Source organism: Sinohyriopsis cumingii, chromosome 1, assembly GCF_028554795.1.
Source record: "Sinohyriopsis cumingii isolate HCF-2022 chromosome 1, ASM2855479v2, whole genome shotgun sequence".
Taxonomy (NCBI): domain Eukaryota; kingdom Metazoa; phylum Mollusca; class Bivalvia; order Unionida; family Unionidae; genus Sinohyriopsis; species Sinohyriopsis cumingii.
This window is the reverse complement of record NC_142961.1, coordinates 98,662,384-98,682,699: the sequence shown is the minus strand read 5'-3', so window position 1 is coordinate 98,682,699 and position 20,316 is coordinate 98,662,384. Positions and strand designations below refer to the sequence as shown.

The window sequence follows — 20,316 nt, the reverse complement described above, 5'->3', positions numbered from 1 at the left end:
GATGTTTGCAGTAACTGATATTCCTTGTCATATTTATTTCAACTACACTCAAACGTTTTTTTCATAAATATAAAAATCACGATATTTGAAACAAAGTATGGATTGGCCATTGTAGAAACGAACTGGAAAATATAGACCTTAAAATTAAGACAACTCGAATTCCTATATCTTCCGTATAAAAAATGATGAACGATAAACTGAAAAGCAACCAAAACATCAATCAATCTTTCAATGAATGAATGAATGAATGGGTCAATCAATCAATCAATTAATCAATCAATCAATCAGTTTGAATGTCAGTCAACAAATATTTACTATCATCAGTACTCAAAGTCGTTATCACTTCTACATACATACATACATACATACATACATACATACATACATACATACATACATACATACATACATACACATACATATTGTTATGTATATCTATATCATGTGTATTATTTTTATCATTATGGATTATAAGGTTCATTTTTAAAAACATTACATAGCTTCAAGATAGTGCGTTTGTATTTTGGGATTAGGTCTTTTCATTTGAGTAAATATTGTATTGTGGCCCTTTATCTTGTTGACGAATTTAACAGAATTTGAGTTCAGATCATGGGATTCTCCCAAGTATAAGCAGGTGACCTAATTTCTGATTGGTTATCTGCTAAAGGACCTCGTTGACAAGTAGGAGATTCTGGAATTACAAATATTTCACTCACCATACTGTAAGTTATTTATAATTTTTCAACTGGTATTTTAAGGAAATACATTACTTGTTAAATTTATAAAACTTGCTGATTTTCACTCTTTCTGTCACTTATTTTAAGACCATTGAATCGGAACAATAAGAATGGGGGCTCGTCCGTGATACGAATCTTTTTATTTCAGGAAAATAGCAGTTTACTTTTGAAATTTAAATTCACTTTGGTTTGGAATTATCTTAGTGCCTGGTATTTTAATTTCAGATAGTTAAGAAATTATTAGTAAAACCAACAAATTTTCACCATGTCATCTAAAATGGAGAACTTTGCTTCAGATCCTAGCCAGGAAGGATTAGAGTCCTAGAGTTGTTGAGCTTACAAGACATTATTATCGTTCTAAAACGAAGACTTCTTTAAGAAAGCAAGAGATAAAGAATATGTCGGTTCATTTTGGTGGAAAAGAGTATTCTTGGTAAAAGTGATTTTGGGTTTGATAGGTAAAACTGTATCTGATTCGGAGAGCAAATAAGGAGAACTACAGTTAAAACAACAAGATGGAATTATAGTTAAGAAGGCTTCAGTTTCAGAGGAAAGTGTTGCAATTGCAAATGGGTAAAGAGAAAAGAAATGCAATGAGAGCAAAAAGAAAGAGAAATCCATGTGCTAATGCACAAAGGAGAACATGAAATGCTATTGCAAAGAGAGAAAGAAGAAAGAGAAATCCATGTGCTACTGCACAAAGGAGAACATGAAATGCTATTGCAAAGAGAGAAAGAAGAAAGAGAAATGCAAACACAAAAGACAAAAGGGAATCGCAATATAAACTAAAATAATTGGAACCGGTATATGTCATTTTCAATGATTCAACTTTATGTATGTATGTATGTATGGTATGTATGTGTGTATGTATGTATGTGTAGGTATGTATGTGTGTGTATATATATATATATATATATTACAATACTGGTTGCAATTTAAGTTATAACATCAACGCAAAATAATATTATGATATAATTATTATACTAAATTCTTTTTCATAGTATGGCATACGAAATGTATTTCTTTAATTGCATATATTTCTAATGGATTCAAGTATATATAAAATAAACATGTAGATAATGTGTAGATAAGTGGAACCTTGAACAAGAACAAAACTATTTATCTCTAAAATGCTTTTATTTCCAGCATATTGTTTATGAACATATTGAAATATTTTTAATGAAGAATTAACTCAACTTCAAAGCTGACAATTTAACTCTAGTTCCTCAAAATGATATACACAAAGTTTTGTACGGGCAATAATGATTTGCACCAAGAGTTACTGATTCCTTGTCCTAATATCTGTATAGAACTTGCGGAAAATTTGCATCATCATGGAAGTAGTTGTTGTCATAGAAACCGTAACTTCCGTTGTCGGTTAAATGATCTTTATTGTATTTCTTTTTCTTCCTATTGGCTGCATACAGACAGATGGCTACAGCAATAATGCCGCCTATCAGCAGAAGAGCCCCAAGGGAGCTCATCACAGCAATGATAACTGTGTCGCTACCTGTAACGAAGGAATAACATTTGTCACACTTTAGACTAAACTATACAAACCTATAAAGTTTTCTAAAAGTTTCTGTCTCTTATAACAAAAAGAAACACAATTACAACACAAAACAGTGACAGTCAGTGAAAAGAATAATTTACAGACCTCTTCCAATCTCAATTGCAAGATCTTTAAATCTGGGCGAATGAAATTTTTCATTAAAGTAGTGAGTCAGAAAATCCTGCACAATCATAATCAATTTCCGACGATTATTTTTTTTATCGTAAATGACATCGAAAATAATTTGACACCCTGCTGTTTCTGTAAGTGATAAACAAAAACAAAAACGAAACCACATATCCACTTTAACTGTAGCTGTCATTTTCAAGATGGATATTTGGTACAGCACCAGTTATAAATGATCTACATTAAATCGCACCAAAAATAGTTATTATTGTATTCATGTAAATTGCACTTTATAAGCATGCTACGACCTATAACTGATTTTTTTAAAAGTATTAAAATAACAGATTTTTCTCAAAAATTAATTTCAGTTAAGCTTGGTGACAAAATTCCCAAATGCTATCTCCGATGCAAGAATAAAAATACAGGAGCGGATGGAGGATGTCGAAGCCGGCACGACCTTATATCTCCCGTAAATGATTGGTTTGGTTGTGTATGGATTAACTCTACTTTCAACATTAAGATATGCTTTTCATAATTGTCCAGTATATTTGGTAGAGGCGGAACCTGGGAAGAACCACCGACCCACAAGAAGCTACTGGCAAACTTTCTCGCATTTGTCAAACCGAGACGCGAACTCACGCAGACAGATGTGAGATGTGTGAGTTATCTGAAATGCCAGCACTTTAGAATACTTACCACCCACCCCCAAACAAAAACAAAACAATCATCAAAAGAAATGCGTGGAAAACGACATGCAGTATGTTTTTCTCTACAGTTAGATGATTACAAGTATGCAATGGAAACGCTTAAAATGCATAAGAATAATGGGTTTTGCCCCAAGCCCCATTCAAGGATTCCATCCAACCGACTACTTGCTAACTTTCTTACACCCACTCCACTTTTCCAGGCACCTCATATCATTTTTCGTATAAGTTAAAGGGTTAACGCCACATTGATCAAGTTCGTAAGCAAATTTAAACACCGTGATTTTGTTGGTAAAATAGCAGTTATGACTTAATGAAAAAATATAAACGACTACTTACTAGCTGCCTCTGCTCCTGCTCCCCCTGAAGTGCGAGTTGTTGTCGTCGTAGACTGAGTAGTGGAAGTTGTCTCGATTGTGATAACTAGGGGTGAACTGGGAACAAGCTTTTCGCTGGCCATCTGTGCAGATGCTGAAACTGTGGCTAGACATCTCTTAAAAAAAAAAATAATGATGCCTTTTACATTCTGCATACAGCTTTATCCCGAATATGTTGATCAGGCTGAGGCTTTAACCTTGGCATTTATGGTGGAGTTTGGCATCAATATATATTAAAACGAAATAGTCTGATTCAAAACCAGATTGCCGGAATACTTTTTTAAAATTAAAATATTGGTTACCATAATTAAATATTAATGCGGAAACATTTTCACAGGAGATGATTGTTTTTCGTCTCTAAATGTTATGGACATTGGCTGAATATTTAGCATTGAGCTTTTGATTCACTTACCTGTAAACAAAATTGGTCATTGTCCACCGTACATATTCCGTAGTCGCATCGTAAGTATACATTATTTGATTCTCCCAAAGTCTGAACACGAGCCCCTTTGGCCTCCAGGACTACTGGGAAGACTGAACTAGAACTGGACTGTTTAAAGTCTGAGGCGGGAGCGTAGGGCGAGGCGGAAACTCTGCATCTACAATGTATAACAATAATAAAGGTGGATGGAGTTCGGGTCAGTATGTAGTTTTCTGTCAAGAAAACAACGAACATTTAAGTGTTATTTAGCTCTGGATGCGAAAACCACATACTGATTCGCACTCCATCCACCTCCATTATCAAATATGATAAGATGGATTAATATGTTTATACATTGGCCCGAATTAGTCATTTACTCAAGTAATCTCACTTGTAACATATCAGGCATTTAAAACCAATAAATATTAACAACATAACGTCATGAACATAATGTGTATCCATGTTTTAAGCATGTAATTCAATTGTTACAATACGGACATACACGACTTACATTCCATGCCATTTGGTGGGAATAATCTGAATCGGCAATTGCTCAGTCTTGATTGTTGTGTCTCTCAAGAAGGAATTTTGGGACATCCTAGAGAACTTGAAACTTATGTAGTCTATTTTTGCGTTTAACGATGGTTGTTGTTAGGCTACGCATGCGTACAGATTTTTCCCCATAAATTTCGAATTAGTGTTTATTTTTGGAGATTTTTGCAGATTTATGTAGATCTGTAGGTTAACAGCCGGAAGTGATATCCTGCTATTCTTTCAAACAGACTAAGTTATACATTTCCAAGGATATTTTATAAGCACCTATTACCTTTATTTTACATGCAGTGTTTATTGCCATGGTGTGCTTATGGAAATCAACCTCTATATATATATATATATATATATGTATATATATATATATATATATATATATATATATATATATATATATATATATATATATATATATATATGTGTGTGTGTGTGTGTGTGTGTGTGTGTGTGTGTGAACCTGGCTCCATAGAGTTAGTACGTACAAACGTGATGAAGAGTGCAACAGTCATGTGAACTTGATCCAGTTCCAACTCCAACATCACTGCTGCTTGAGTGCTTAGATCCAGTATTGCCTGCACTAACTGATGTTATTAATACCTCCCTCTCACCCAGGGAATTCCCATCATTTTTCAAAACTGCCATTTTAAAGCCTCTGCTGAAGTAACCAACACTCGATGATAACGATTTCAAGAACTACCGCCCAGTTTCTAATCTCCCATTCATATAAAAAAAGTCTTAGAAAAGGTAGTTCTATCCCAGCTTGTATATCATCTGAATTCAAACAGTCTTTTTTCAGCAATGTACAATCTGTATATCGCCCTTGCCACAGTATTGAAACTACTCTTCTAAAAGTAGTTAATGAAATTCTCTCTGCCTTAGATAGCGGAAAGATTACAGTCCTCACCCTCCTTGATTTGTCTGCAGCATTTGACACAATAAACCATGATATATTACTTCACCGTCTCCAGCATGTATTTGGCATTCATTATACAGCTTTACCGTAATTCAGGTCCTACTTGATGAACAGAACACAAATTGTGTCTGCAAATGGACTACACTCCAGTCCAGTTAATCTATGTTGTGGTGTTCCACAGGGGTCTATTCTTGGACCTGTTCTCTTCATTATATACACTCCGCCGCTCTCAAGTGTCATAGATCATCATCCAGTGTCCCAAATATACAAATCTAGCCACCCAACTGATGTTGATGCTACCATCCAAGGTGCAGAGAGGTGCATTTCTAATGTGAAATCATGGATGACATGTAACATGATGCAGATGAATGATGATAAAACTGAGGCCATTCTGACCACAACAAAAAGACTTTCTCATTCACATCATTTACCTCAAACAATAAATATCAGCAACACCAACATTAAATCCACACAGTCAGTACAAAACCTACATGTTACTCTGGACAGTACTCTCACAGTGCACCAACATGTCATGAACATATGCAAGGCTGCATATCTTGAGCTGAGATGTATCAGCTCCATTCGCAAATATCTTTCAGTTGATGCCACTAAACACTTGTGTGTTCATTAGTACTTTCAAGACTGGACTATTGTAACTAAATTTTGTCTGGTTCATCTCAATATCTACTCCAGAAGCTTCAAAAAGTTCAAAACACATCTACTCGGATCATACTTAGAGTACCACGATCGATCAGAGCACACCTCCCTGCTGCTCTGTACCCTATACTGGCTATCCATTCGATCCAGAATCAAACACAAAATTTGTTCTCTGTGCTATGTTTCACTCACGGACTCCAGTCCAACATACCTATCCGACCTCACCCATGTGTACACACCAGCAAGCTACTTTCGCTCCTCTTCTGACAATCGTATACTCATCATTCCCACTATGAAAAAAAAGTCATATGGACAGCGTTCTTTTGCATACCAGGGCCCAGCAACGTGGAATGAATTGCCAACTGAACTTAGACACAAAGACACGGTGATCCCATTCAAGAGTGCTCTTAAAACTCACTTATTTAGACTGCAAGAACAAACATAAAGACCTAATAATGTTTCCTAACTTAAATATTTTCAGCATGTTTTTTATGTTTTCTAATTTCATGGTGTTTTTTTATGAAATCATATCATTATATATGTTTTTTTATGTTATAGGTGTTGTCTAATGTTGTAAAGCGCTTAGAGCTTCTAAAGATTAGGCGCTGTACCAAGTCCTCATTATTATTATTATTATTATTATTATTATTATTGATGTTTAATTAATGTATATTAATTGTGCGACAGGTTCCTGATAGTAAACTGAAATTGTCAATTTTTGCTACAAATCTAATGTGATAACCCCGCTAGTTTAATGGTTCTACGGCACCCTCTAATCATGACTTTTATACAGACCCTTATTATGTGACTGTATGTTGTGTGTCTGCGTGTTCATGGCATGCACATACAAACCCATTTTCGTCGATAATAGGGTAGACATTCCTCTGGAACTGGGAGTCACTCGACACATCGCAGTTGTACACGTAGATCCCTCTGGCACTCTGAATGACTACAAATAATAATAAACATTCGGAATAGCTGAAAATCAGAAACAGGACATGCCATGCATGTCCATAGACAACGTATAATCCTTGTTTATTTTGACTTTGTCTGGATGTATTACCCGGCATGTAGACTCGCATTGGCTGCACATTAAGTTACAATCACATATGGCATTTTGTTACAGATACTAATAACTCTGTATGTGCGGTTATTACTTATTGTTGTTTATTTAGAAGATTGTGTTGATATCCGGATGTCCCGTTTATTACATATCAGAGACCATGATAAATCACCGACTTGGCCATCGAAATTACTCAGTAATAAAGATGTTAGGGTGTGTTGTAGTTTAATATACAAACATGAATGGCCATCTTCAATGACAGCCATATGGTTCAGTTGAAGTTGCTCACGTAGTGTAGATGTTACACGTGATAACTAATGTAAATGTTACACGTGACAAGTAATGTAAATGTTACACGTGACACTTCTCTCAGTTGGGGATGCTAATACAAGAGACAAAGTTTGCACGGCCTTTTGGGGTGGGTGGGTGTTGAGATTTTTTTGGGCGAGTAGTAACATATATCAATCCTTTTTATTTATGTTGCACATAGTGTTGTTAATTCTTCAGTCCTGTTTGGATTAAATGGATTGGATGAGTACATGCAATGTGAAACGGACATTGCACATTCAAGGCTAACCATCATGTAAAGGATAGAAAGGATGTCAAATACTATTCTAATGCAGTACTGAATCTTTTTTCATCCCAAATGCCAGTGTATCTACTTCAAACTTCTGCTGATGATGGCTGTCATCTAGACTTTTAGTAGTAGTAGTAATAGAAGAAGAATCAATAGTAGTAGCAGCAGCAGTAGTTCACCATAGTTGCGGATATATGGATTTATAATCCGAGACTGCATGTTTTTCATAATGTAAATTACATTACTAAATATAAGACTTTTGGCGAAATCCCTTATCTAAAGTTAAAAGTTTGTCCTGAATATCTTTGATAATTAAACATACTGCATACAGAGAAATGACTAAAGGGAAAAACACCATAAGAATTGTAGGTACGTTAATTCAATGCAATTTCTACAGACTTCGGTATCGATTTTATAGACATGTGGAATATATTCGCAAAAAGGTGAGCACAAAAAAGCAAGGAATTTATGCAAAATCTATGTGGTCATCCTGTAGTAGTAGCAGTAGTAGTAGTAGTAGTAGCAGAAGTAGTAGTTACAACAATTGATCCGGTGTCGTGCGCTTTTAGTGTAAGTGTTTTCTTTCATTTTGTATTATATTGAAAGGAAAGTGATCGTAAATTGTATTTGAATTTCGATTTTTTATTTTGTTGATATCATATATTGCTTTATTATATACTATTACATTTTTCGTCATTCTTTCTTTCGTTTACGCAGTTTTACTATCCGGTCATCTGCAAGACACGTAACCAAAGGATGGGGCTTGTTTAATCCGTGCAAATGGGTCAGAATCTTTATGTTAACGGATGATTAAACCCCGCACACAAGCACACAAAAGACTATAACATGTATAAACTTCGTAGCTAAACAGTGCCTCAACATAAGAAATTTGATATACAGTACGGCACAGCTCCGCTCTTCATTTAAAAATAAAAAATGATGGTGCTGGCATATGATCAAAAGGAATGCGTCTTTCACTGTTTTATAAATCTACTTTAATGCAGACGATAGCAGTGGCGTCGCTATGGGGGTGCGGACCGCACCGGGTAACACCATCTCAGAGGGGTGACACCAAAATGAAAAATTGCAAATTTTACAGAGCACACACTGCTCGGTCTAGTCGGATTTCATAAGCGGATAACCGATCATAGTTAAATACATGACTAGCAGGCACAGCAGTGGCGTCGCTAGGGGGATGTGGGGGGTGCGGACTGCACCGGGTGACACCATCAGAGGGGGTGACACCAAAATGACATTACTAAGGATTCTGTATGGTCTGTTACGGAAGGAGGACCATGGGGGTGACACCATGAGCTACCGCACTGGGTGACACCGACCCGAGTGACGCCACTGGACGATAGAACAAGGTTATTAACAACTAAGGATATCAGACAAGTTTAAGTAAATATTCAAGTCACAATTAATGGTTTTAATTCATTTTCGACGGTATTTATTCAACTGGTTGAATAACTTTAATCTTTATTCACCAAAGCTGACACTCAAAATATTTCCTATATCGTTGGGAATGACACTTGGCTCCAATTTTTTCTGCATAAAATATAACCAATAATTTGCTAAAAGTACCGTTCCCCCAACCCCTAATAAAAAAATAAAAAACCAAAACGAAAAGAGAGGAGAAGAGAAGAGAAAAAATACATTGATATCTGATACCCAAAGGACCACAACAGTTGTCATTATTAGACAATTGACTTGTATGTAGGGGTTGAAGTTAATGCTGGAGTTAATAGATGTTATCCATGACGAACAGGACCCATTTTCACCAACACAAGTTTTAAAGCAAAATTTAGGTATAAGACAACCTTATTGGTCAGATTTAAGTCAGATTTAAATTTCCTCAAATCCAATCGCTGGATTCTACCGTAAGCAAAACTTAAGTTTTATTGGTGAAATCCGGATCATGCGTACATTATGTTAAGGTGTCCTCTTAGACAGGTTTAACTGTACTTAAATGTATTTAATATATCCACAGGAGCTGCTCACATTGACTAGCTCCAATTACAGAGGGATTGATCGAGACCTTATAACTGAAGACATCCCCGACCTTCAGCTTTGAAACGGGTTGATCACTTTGAGTGAATTGTACGGCAAGAGGTCGATCTGGTCTGAAATTGATGGAAAAGTACAATGTTGCAATATTCTACTGACAATGGAAATTTTACCTAGAAAAGAAAGCAAGCCACAAAAACAAACAAACAGAAATTAGTATTGTCTTGTTTTGTCATAATGTATTAGATTCATGTATAATCATGTAAGAAAAGGAAACTATTATGTTAACGCTGTTTATTTTACTTGTAAGAATTAGCAATTCTATTATTCCGCTCTTTCTGCCTAGATGATTTGTTGGTTTTCTTTCTTTCCTTGTCTTGCACATTCGATAGTCAGAGAGTTTCACTTCACTAGCATACCACTATTCGTTCCAACGTGCGCAGATTTGATTAAAATGACATTCTCTGTTGTGCACGTTCTGGACGATTAGAAATCAATCAACTAAATAACAAAGAAATGTTCGAAATATGCCAACTTATTTCTTGATATAGAGAGTTTTAAAAATACGGTGCTTGTGAAGGACATAATATCAAAATATGAGTGAACACTCCACTAGAATAGCTTCGTAACTACAGGGGCGGGATTCACTTGCCTGACATCTACGCTGAGCGACACCCAACCAACGGTTGTTCCAATCTTGGGGCATGTAACGATGTAATTTACATCAAGGGGGCCTCTCATTGTGTCGTCTGAATCATACACTCGGAATTTCCATTGGTAGTCTCCGGACTGTGACAAGCGAGATAAAAAGGAAATATCAGTACGATCAAATGTGCCAATCGTGCACAGCTCTTGATATTAAAGGTCAAGGTCATCATGCTTCTTGTTTCTTACAGATTAACTAGGTTGGGAATCGCAAGCACACACATGCGTGCATGCACACACAGATACGCATGCAAATAGGTTACTTCCCCCATTTAAGTTTGATACGTTGAAAATCGCTGATACTGTATTATGAGAAATGTTGATTGTATAAGGATCAGAGTTGTCTATTGTTCTGGATGAAGTAATATCGTTTATCACGACCGTAATTTCAATATCTACCAGACTGTTCATTCTATGAATCAGCAAATGACGTTCGTTCAAAATTGTGAAAGGCGTGCCTTGGTTTACGACACATAAACATACAGAGTTGTTTGGTAACTAGATAATTATTTAAAGTGCCTTGCTCAGGGAAACTGCGATTGCCGACCCAGGCTGGTTCGATGATAGGATTCTAACCCGTAACCTTTCTGTCACGAGTCTAGCACGCTGAGCTCTGAGCCACCGCATATCATGATAATGCTCTGGTTTTAATCGTATATTGATGGTATTTACTGCATTTCAACAACATATATTACGTTCTGGGTATATTTCGTAAAGATATCAGTTGCATTTTATTATCACAATACCCCAAAAATCCCTTTTATCCAAATATAATCCATTCAGTATGTCATTTTCAAAAGATGAACACTAGTTATATACTGACATACAAGTGTCAATCAAATATTCAAAGCATAATATTAAACTACAGTTTTCATTTTCAATAATTTCAACTGACATTTAAACAATCATTACTTGCCTGTATATAATTATACGTAGACTATTCATCTGGATATTTTCCTATCCACCTCTAGTATATGTATTCAATAAGGTAAATTCCCATCTATCTATATATATATATATCATCTATCTCTATCTATCTATCTGTCTATGGGCCCTGAAAAATAGCATAAATGTACCGTTTTAACAGTCATCCCACATATATTGTTGGCCAGCCCATTTGCAGTTACAAGAACGTCAATCTGGAACAGATCTGTGTCTGTTCCCGTACCAGAAACAAAGCATGTGTCGATGACTTGATCTGTGACCTGGTTCAAAGCATGGATTTTTACAATATTGTCCTCTTTCTTGTCCAGTCGGAACATCATGATGAAACTGTCATTTTGGTATCTCACACAGTTATATTTTGCTACAATAGATAGTAACAACTGATAGATTCAATAGATAAAACCGTATGAAAATGAAACTTGAGTGTACTTGACGGCTTGATCTAGCTAAAGGAGTATACTTATTATATAAGAATTATAGTACATCGTATAAAAAAAGGTTGACAATTTAAGTTCTGCAAACCACAAGTGTATTATCTTCATCGACTAGAACTCGGTGATCACCTAACTGCCACTTAGAGATTCCAGACGTAATGCTGTTGATCAGACAGTACAACTGTGAATGATTTCACGAATAATGGCCATTATATAGTTCAGTATTGAAATCAACGCCATTAATTATAGTTATAAATTGATTGTATTTTTACGAGATTATATTACAATTACGGCGAATATGTATATTTACAATTAATAAACCTGCGTTACCTGTTTTTGTATTTATATTTCCTTTTATAGCTTTGTTAAATTTTAGTAATTATTTTTTTTTTACGGGGAGTTGTTGTTGGTAATAAATTTCTCAACCCGAGTAATTAATCAGTTTATAGGAGTAGACGTCATATTGTATAGCATTAATGAGACTTTATGAAAGAATTGATTAGTTCCGTAAAATTGACCCTCCCTACATTCTTAGCATATGGGATTCCCTGGATATTCATATTTTTCGTTATACGTATATAGTAATTTTATAATTCTATTGCAATTGCTGTTTGGGTCGTGTTTTGTATTGCATCACGTGAAGCACTAAAAGTTGACTTAAAATGGTTAATCATACAAATGTGAAAGAAGAAAAATATTTAAGTCCGAAATCGTTAAAACTTCTAGATGTGTGGTTATTAAGTGGTTAGACACAAATATATATATAGTGTTTGCTCGCTTAATAACCTTTCAGTTGACAACGACTGCTGTCCTGGTGTCCTTGGAAATAAGGAAAACATGGACTGTCGAAGCCAGACTCACGCAGACGTTGTTTGATTCCATCGGTAGGAAGACTCCTTGTGTGTACCAATGCTTTGAATTAAGTTCTATAAATGACACGTGTGAGGTAATCACCAGATGACAAACGTATCAAAGACCAAATCGTTCACCTGATGTACTCTCACACGACAAATGCCTAATCATATTACTTTATCATTTTCAACCTCAAATTGGCCTTTCAATTTAAAGAATGACTTAAATACACGATTTAGAAACCACGTGGTAGCATCTACATAGGCAAGAGACCAACCAGACCAAGCTATCAAAACAGTGAAGCAGATAATCGACCAAAAATGTGCATATTTAGGTGTCTGTTTACCTCTACTGACAGACAGCGTGTGTGTAGGACTTAACAGCTCATTAGATCAATGCTGGTCATATGTTGCAGAATAAGCTGAGGAATTCCCGAAAAGAAAAAAAATATAGGCAAAAAAGGCTAACACACGCACGCACACACGCACACACACACACACAAACACGTGTTTGTGTGTGTGGGAGATATACAAGGTAATGATACTGAAAGAGTAAATTTGCGCTTTTGAATAAATATTTTAGGTGCTAAACAATTTACACTGAATTTACATTATTAATGGGGAATCGGGGTGGGTGGGGTGGGAGAGCTTCTTAGAATACAAAGACTCTTTAACAGTATTAAATATTTTAAATTTAAAAAATAGAAAATTTACAAATATTGGGCATGATATTTATATAAGGAATTTACAGTAAACGCAAATTAACTTCAATGTGTATTAAGAATGAATGAGCTGTTAGACACACTTGGTTTCGGACACAATCGTTTTATCATGGTGTAAGAAACACTTGGTCTCGGACACAATCGTTGTAGCATGGTGCATGTAATGTTGACGTATCCTTACAAGTTGTACAGCAACGCTTGAAAAAAAAATTGTATATAGTATCTAACTAGCCTGAGCGCTTTCTACTATTTAATGAGGTTTTTTTTTAAAAGGCAAATACAAAACATAGACAAGTCTACAAAAAAATGAAATAGAGAAAACGGTTATGTATGCAAAATTTTACATGGTTGTTTTTACAGGAAATAAACTTTAAAATTTATTATGTTTCAACTAGTTTATTTCAACTTATTTCAACTTGTTGCTGAGACTGTAAAATATTTAAATTGACCTAGAAATCGATGAGTCATAACGACATCTGTTATTTTATGTAAATTTGTGTAAGCGCAAATTGTATCCCGGATATTTCATTGTTATAGTAGTCATTATCGGCTATTAAGCAAATTTAGAGAATTGTTTTTTTAAATGTGTCGGCTGCAAAAGATAATTTTATTTGTGCATGGCTGTCTTTTAATAGTCTTCTTGGTTTAAGCCACTTGGTTCCAATGTATGTATGTGTATGTATGTATGTATGTATGTATGTATGTGTACAGTAGACGACGAATTTCATTTTTGATAAAAATGTCGTTATTACAAGGTATATACACGTACGTATAATCATAAATCTTAATCAAGGTATCCAAATATGACTAACTCTATTTCTTCGGCTCCCTCGCACTGTGCCTTGCAAGACTGTTTTTGCCAGTCCAGATGATCTTAAGACATGACCGTACCACTTCAGTTTACGCTTTTTTATAGTAGTCAAGTGGTCTTCATAGGATCCGATGGATCCTGTTGTGGACTTCTTCGGTGATTACATGGTCAATGTCTGAGATGTCCAAGATTCTGCGGTAACATCTCATTTCGAAGGTTTTAATACTTCTTTGTAGATCTGATGTGAGCGTCCATGTTTCACAAGCATACAGAAAGATGGATATGACAATCGAGCGCATCAGCCTGATTTTGGAACCAAAAGCAATGCTGGCATCTTTCAATATTGGTCTCAACCCTGTTATTTCTGCTGTTGTCTGGGCAATCCTGCAAAGTAGTTCTGGTTTGGAGCCCTCATCTGTGATAACTCATCCGAATTATTTGAAGCTTGTGACTCTTCTCAGCTTCTGTCCACTGACCTTTATTTCTGCACTGATGCCGTTGGTGTTGTTTGTCATCAGGTTTTTTTCCGGCGCTAATCTCCATACCGTATGCTGTGGAGGTTGTGTCGATGCGCTCAACCATGTCAGCCAGGACTTGTTCCTCACTTGCTAAACCATTAATATCATCTGCGAACCGAAGGTTGGTTAGTGTTCTTCCTCCGATGCTGACAGTGCCCTTGTGGTCATGAACGGCATCCTGCACGATCCTTTCCTGGAAAATGTGGAAGAGTGTAGTTGACAGTCTACATCCCTGTCTCACTCCAACTGTTGTTCGAAACCACTCTCCTCTGCCGCCATTGATGAGGTCATCACTGGTAGCTCTGTCATAGAGGTGCTCAACAACCTGTACCAGGTTTGAGCTGATGTACATCCTCATAATTGCTCATTAGGGCGCATGCCGTACCCTATCGAAGGTCTTTTTGAATACTATAAAGACGTGGAGTAGATTTTGCAGATGCTGAAGGTATTTCTCGCAACTATAGGTAAAATAGTCTTATGATAGCACAGCATCACTGAGCGAAAGTCTTCCTCGATGAAGTCAACGGCCAGGGCGGAATGGTTCTAAGATGAGCTTAACGACCATGTGCTCAGGGCTATAGCGTGCCACACTATATCAGTGGATTTCGGCTGTGGTCATCTAGTCTGGAGAGGGATGGACTCAGCCAGGCTGTATCTTGCTCTTGACATACCGCATGAAGACGGCTAACAATTCTTCCATACCGGATCGGTCGCAGGCCGGATCAACAATAACCGCTCCTTCCGCTGCACACCAGGACAGAGGTGATAAGTATGCTACTGGTGCCCCCACTACCAAGATCCGTGCGAGAGACAACATCATCATCGGTACATGGAACGTTAGAACACTGAGGGCAGTGGGAAAGTTGAATAAAACCTATCATGAGTAGGAGAGGTACAACTGGAACATTACTGGTCTCTGCGAAGTGCGTTGGAAGAAAATAACTTTGGCGAAATTACATTTGCGAAATAACAACAGATGAAGGGCATAAGCTCTACTTCAGCGGAAAAGGGGACCAACACAACCATGGCGTTGGATTTAATGTCCACAAGGCATTGTGAACAGCATTATGGGTTGCTGCCCAGTCTCAAGTAGGCTTCATTTCTATATCATCGATAAAGCGTACCCACTGATGTGGTGTAAGTTCAACCGATGCTAAATGTTGATCCTCCAGTTTTCCCATACGAAGAGCCCATTTTTGTACCTATTGCGGTTCCATAAATTTGGAGGTAGTTTTCTTCATTAAATTCAAAGTTATGAAGTTTTAGGACAAGCTGCAGGAGGGATTGTGGGTGTCTACAGTTCTAGTTTCACATGCTTCTCTACATGCCTGTATCCTTTCGTTGTACTCCAAACAAACCGACAAAAAACAGTATCTCCTCCCAAGCAGCTGTCATCCAAACCATTGCATTAGGAACATCCCATATCGCCAGGCACTGAGGATAGGCAGAGTTTGCTCCGTCAATGAGACATTCCTAAAAAGGTCTGAAGAGCTATACAAATATTTAATTTACCGAGTCTACGACAAAGACCCGAGTACAGAGGCAACCCAAAGGGCTAAACAAACAAACCGCGATGACCTACTAGAATATGGAAAGTGTGTGTGTGTGTGTGTGTGTGAGTGTGATTTGGATTTTTAACGTAGCTTTAACAATTTTGCAGTCATATTACTAAGATGTATGCAGTGTGACAGTTTATTAGTGATGTCCAGCACTGGTGCATCATGCTTCAGACATGGAGCATGATGTCCCACCCAAGCGAGGCAGCTGTTAGTACCATTTTTGTAAGTCTTTGGTATGACTCGGCCGGGGATCGAGAATATGGAAAGAAGGAAAAGGCTGACAGGATACCATTTATCCTGACCTACCATCCAGACAACCCCAAAGTAGGTAAAATTATGGGGAAACACTGGCCCATCGTGGATTTTTGGACGCAAATAAAGTTAATACTCCCTAACACTGCTCCGGTGGACTAGTGGTTAGAGCGTCCTCCTCGGAAGCGGGAGGTCGTGGGTTCGAATCCCGGCAGAGTCATACCAAAGACTTACAAAACTGGTACGTACAGCTGCCTCGCTCGGCGCCCAACATTAAGAGGTTAGTGTTAGGACTGGTCGGCCTGGTGTCAGGATAATGAGACTGTGTGGGACATGATGCCACATGTCTGCGGCATGATGCTTCAGTGCTAGACATCGCTATCAACTGCCACACTGCCGACATTGTGGCGATATGACTGAAAAATTATTAAACCTACGTTAACAATCCTAGTCACACACACATAATCCTCCCTAACAAACATGTAGTCACCTAGCGGAAAACAAAAATCCTTTCAAGGCGAAGCTAACGCCAATCACTAATCAAGACCACCCTAGTCAATCTGGCCCCTGTGGAAATAAAAGGTGCAAAACCTGTCAATATATGATAGAGACCAGGACATATTCTAGCACATTGACTAGAGAAAAATTATAAATACATGGTCCAAACAAAACGTGCAAAACAGAGAATGTCATTTATCTCATCACGTGTAAGATCTATAGCCTTCATATATGAAAAACTGAAAAGCTACATAAAAAGGATCAACCTTCATAGATCTGATTGGATGACAAAGAAGCTGTACAGAAGCCCGGTCGCAGAACACTTCTCCTCTTCCAGTGATATAACACTTATTGCAATGGCTCACAACCCCAAATGGAGTCCAAATATCCAGGAAAGAAAATGAATCTTACTGGATACGCCGCCTTAGAACATTGAAACCAAGCGGCTTAAACCACGAAGACTAGATAAATACAACCATGCACAAATAAAATTACCTTTGCAGCCGACACATTTTCTTTTAAATAATACTTTACATTTGCTTAATAGCCTATGACTACTATAACAATAAAATATCCGGGATATAATCTATGCTTACATCAATTTACATCAAACAACAGATGTCATTACGGCTCATCGATTTCTAGGTCAATACAAATATTTTCCAGTATCAGCAACATGCTGAAATAAGCTAGTTGACACATAATAAAGTTAAAAGGTTGAATTCCTGTAGAAACAGCCATGTACACTTTCGCAAACATAACCGTTGTTCTGTTTTATTTGTTTGTCTTGTCTATGTTTTGTATTAGCCTTTGAAAAAGACTCATTAAAGAGTCGAAAGCACTTAGGTCAGTTAGATATTAGTTTCGCACTGTTTGTTGTCAGTTTATATATATATATATATATATATATATATATATATATATATATATATATATATATATATATATATATATATTGCATTGTTGCTTTATCTGATTTAGTTGATGATAATCTGTTAACTTTTTTTTTCCTTTTCTATTTAAAGCGACTGTTTTTCTTTCCTTTTTCTCTATCCTTATTTTTAGATGCTTTTTGTAGTAATTAACCTAGATTAAAAACCATAACGATTAATTGCTTTGACGTATTGTTTCAAGTGTTTGTTATGATTTATACTACTGCATTTTCAGTTAAACTGTGTGATTTTAAGGTAATGATTTTTACTGAATTTTGGTTACATAATTTTTGTATTAATTATTTTTATATATTTATGTTTTTACTGGGTTAATATGCAGTAATTGTTCTTTCCTTTATTTTGCGTTGAACTGAATGAGCAAACAGTTCAACAGAACGCAATTAACCAATAAGAACAGCAGTAACTTTATGATATTAACCCCGTACATTCATTCATATCCAAATAGAAAAAAGATGTCTTCACCCAAACACAAGCAAATCCATGTAGATTAAATCAGGAAACTTACCTACAGAGGACACGGCCTGAGTCTGTGGATAAAACAAAAAGTTTTATCGTCAAACGACTACAGCGATTGCCATAAAATACTCGTAGCTTTCAAATGATAAGACAACCTTCATTTGCAAATGTTTTTATTAAAAGAGATACTGAGAATATTTGCCGACTTTGGTTTCTGAATTTATGAGTCATTCAACATCTCATGAATGGAAAGGGATAGTGCGATATCATGATCTATGTGCGTAGGCGGAGCATTTATTATTCCTTTAAGAAACCTCTCTCTCTCTCTCTCTCTCTCTCTCTCTACTTTCATGGCAAGTCTCTTCCTTTTTAAAATGAACTAATTCAAGGTCGAATATGAAACATGAAAGACAGATACACGTAGATATACACTTAGATGGACATAAATACATAAGTATGTATGTCCCTCTATGTGCGTACATACATGCATGCATGCATGCACGCACGCACGCACGCACACACACACACACATACATACATACAAAGAACTGAATCATTGAAAATGACATGTTATGAATTACTCTAAATATTAAAAGCAAATAAGCAATGTCTGTCAAATAATTTAAAATAAGACCAACCTTGCCGAGGAAATTCAAGAGAAGTAGGGCAATAACTTGGAATATATTCATTTTGGACAGGAGATCTGTAATAAATGTTTAGAAATAGATTTTGAAAGCAATGCATCTATTAGACCTATTTGCCTGATGAGAGAGACTCTTGGGAACATATATTAATTATTGGATATTCACTGGAACTTTAACTTAAAATTCCAAACTTGTACATACGAGCATATGTAAAAGAAGAATCCATATTGACGAAGATAGTGATGATGATATAATACTACTACTACTACTATTACTACTACTACTAATAATAATAATAACAATGATGATCATGATGATGATGATGATAATTATTGCAATGATAGTGATGATGACAATAGGTTATATATTTGTAATAATAATAATAATGATAATAATAATAATTATAATAATATTCCATGATGTTAAATAATAATATAATAATTTTAATAATAATAATAATAATAATAATAATAATATTAAAAAGAAAAAGAAGAAGAAGAAGAAGAAGAAGAAGAATTATAATAATGTTATTATTATTATTATTATTATTAATTACGATGATAGTAATAATGACAATAGGATATACCATTTTAATAATAATAATAATAATATTAATAATAATAATAATAATAATAATAGAGACATGACGTCATTCCTTTCCAGTGCATAAGTCGGGAGAAAACGTGGATTAATGTAGTGTAAGCAGTTACTTCATTTACAAAAATTTGCAAAGTCTTTAGCATAAAAATATATTGGATACTCACCTTTTTATTTATTTGCTATCTACATTATAATGTAGCTCCAGATAAACGCACAATTTTTTAGCAAGTATGGCAAGGTTAGGCAAGTAGCTCTTACCTTGCTAAAGCTCCCCGTGTCAAGCCATCCATGAAGATAAATTAAAACAAGTCACACATATCACGTGGTAATGACCCAAAGAAGAGTTTCTAAAGCAAGAAAATCCACGAGAGCAGTCTCCTGTGACAAGCATGAACTTGGTATATGTTAGGTTTCCTAGCAAAGGTTGAGTCACGGTTGGCAGGTTTGTAAAAGAATGTCAAAGGTTTCAGGAAAGCATTAATACTTTGGGTCACGGTTGGCAGGTATGTAAAGAATAACAAGGGTAATGGAAAGCAGTAAATCAGATAAATCTGGAGGATTTAACAGTTCATTGAAAATTTGGTGGTCCCTAATTAACAAAAAGCGAGGCGAATTGGGGGTTTTGCTCCTTTTTTTTTTTCTTCTTGGCTTAAACATAGTCGATACATCGCAAGTCTCAAAC

At 36.0% G+C, this 20,316-nt stretch overlaps 1 protein-coding gene across 2 annotated transcripts; it reads right to left on the bottom strand.

The window, feature by feature from the left end:
• Positions 1 to 1,855: 1,855 nt before the first annotated feature.
• LOC149807415 (uncharacterized) lies at positions 1,856 to 20,029 on the bottom strand. Of its 2 annotated transcripts, none has more exons than XM_089938402.1 (10): positions 19,893 to 20,029; positions 19,029 to 19,093; positions 18,440 to 18,461; positions 11,468 to 11,697; positions 10,339 to 10,475; positions 9,681 to 9,802; positions 6,892 to 6,988; positions 3,909 to 4,095; positions 3,459 to 3,612; positions 1,856 to 2,247 (listed from the first exon to the last, which is right to left on the bottom strand). In XM_089938402.1, the coding sequence occupies exons 2-10, from the start codon at positions 19,077 to 19,079 to the stop codon at positions 2,033 to 2,035; spliced, it is 1,215 nt and encodes a 404-aa protein (XP_089794528.1). In that variant the 5' UTR covers positions 19,080 to 19,093; positions 19,893 to 20,029; the 3' UTR covers positions 1,856 to 2,032. The 2 variants fall into 2 exon arrangements, with proteins under 2 accessions (XP_089794528.1, XP_089794466.1); XM_089938340.1 differs by having other exon boundaries at positions 19,799 to 19,917.
• Between the last annotated feature and the right edge of the window lie 287 nt (positions 20,030 to 20,316).

Excerpts from the sequence above, each read along its gene's own strand:
- LOC149807415 (XM_089938402.1), bottom strand. The coding sequence starts at position 19,079 with ATGAATATATTCCAAGTTATTGCCCTACTTCTCTTGAATTTCCTCGGC. Across the intron at positions 11,698-18,439 it reads TCAGGCCGTGTCCTCTGTAG|CAAAATATAACTGTGTGAGA; the intron begins GTAAGTTTCCTG and ends TATCTATTGTAG. Across the intron at positions 6,989-9,680 it reads TGTAATTGGAGCTAGTCAAT|TCATTCAGAGTGCCAGAGGG; the intron begins GTGAGCAGCTCC and ends TATTATTTGTAG.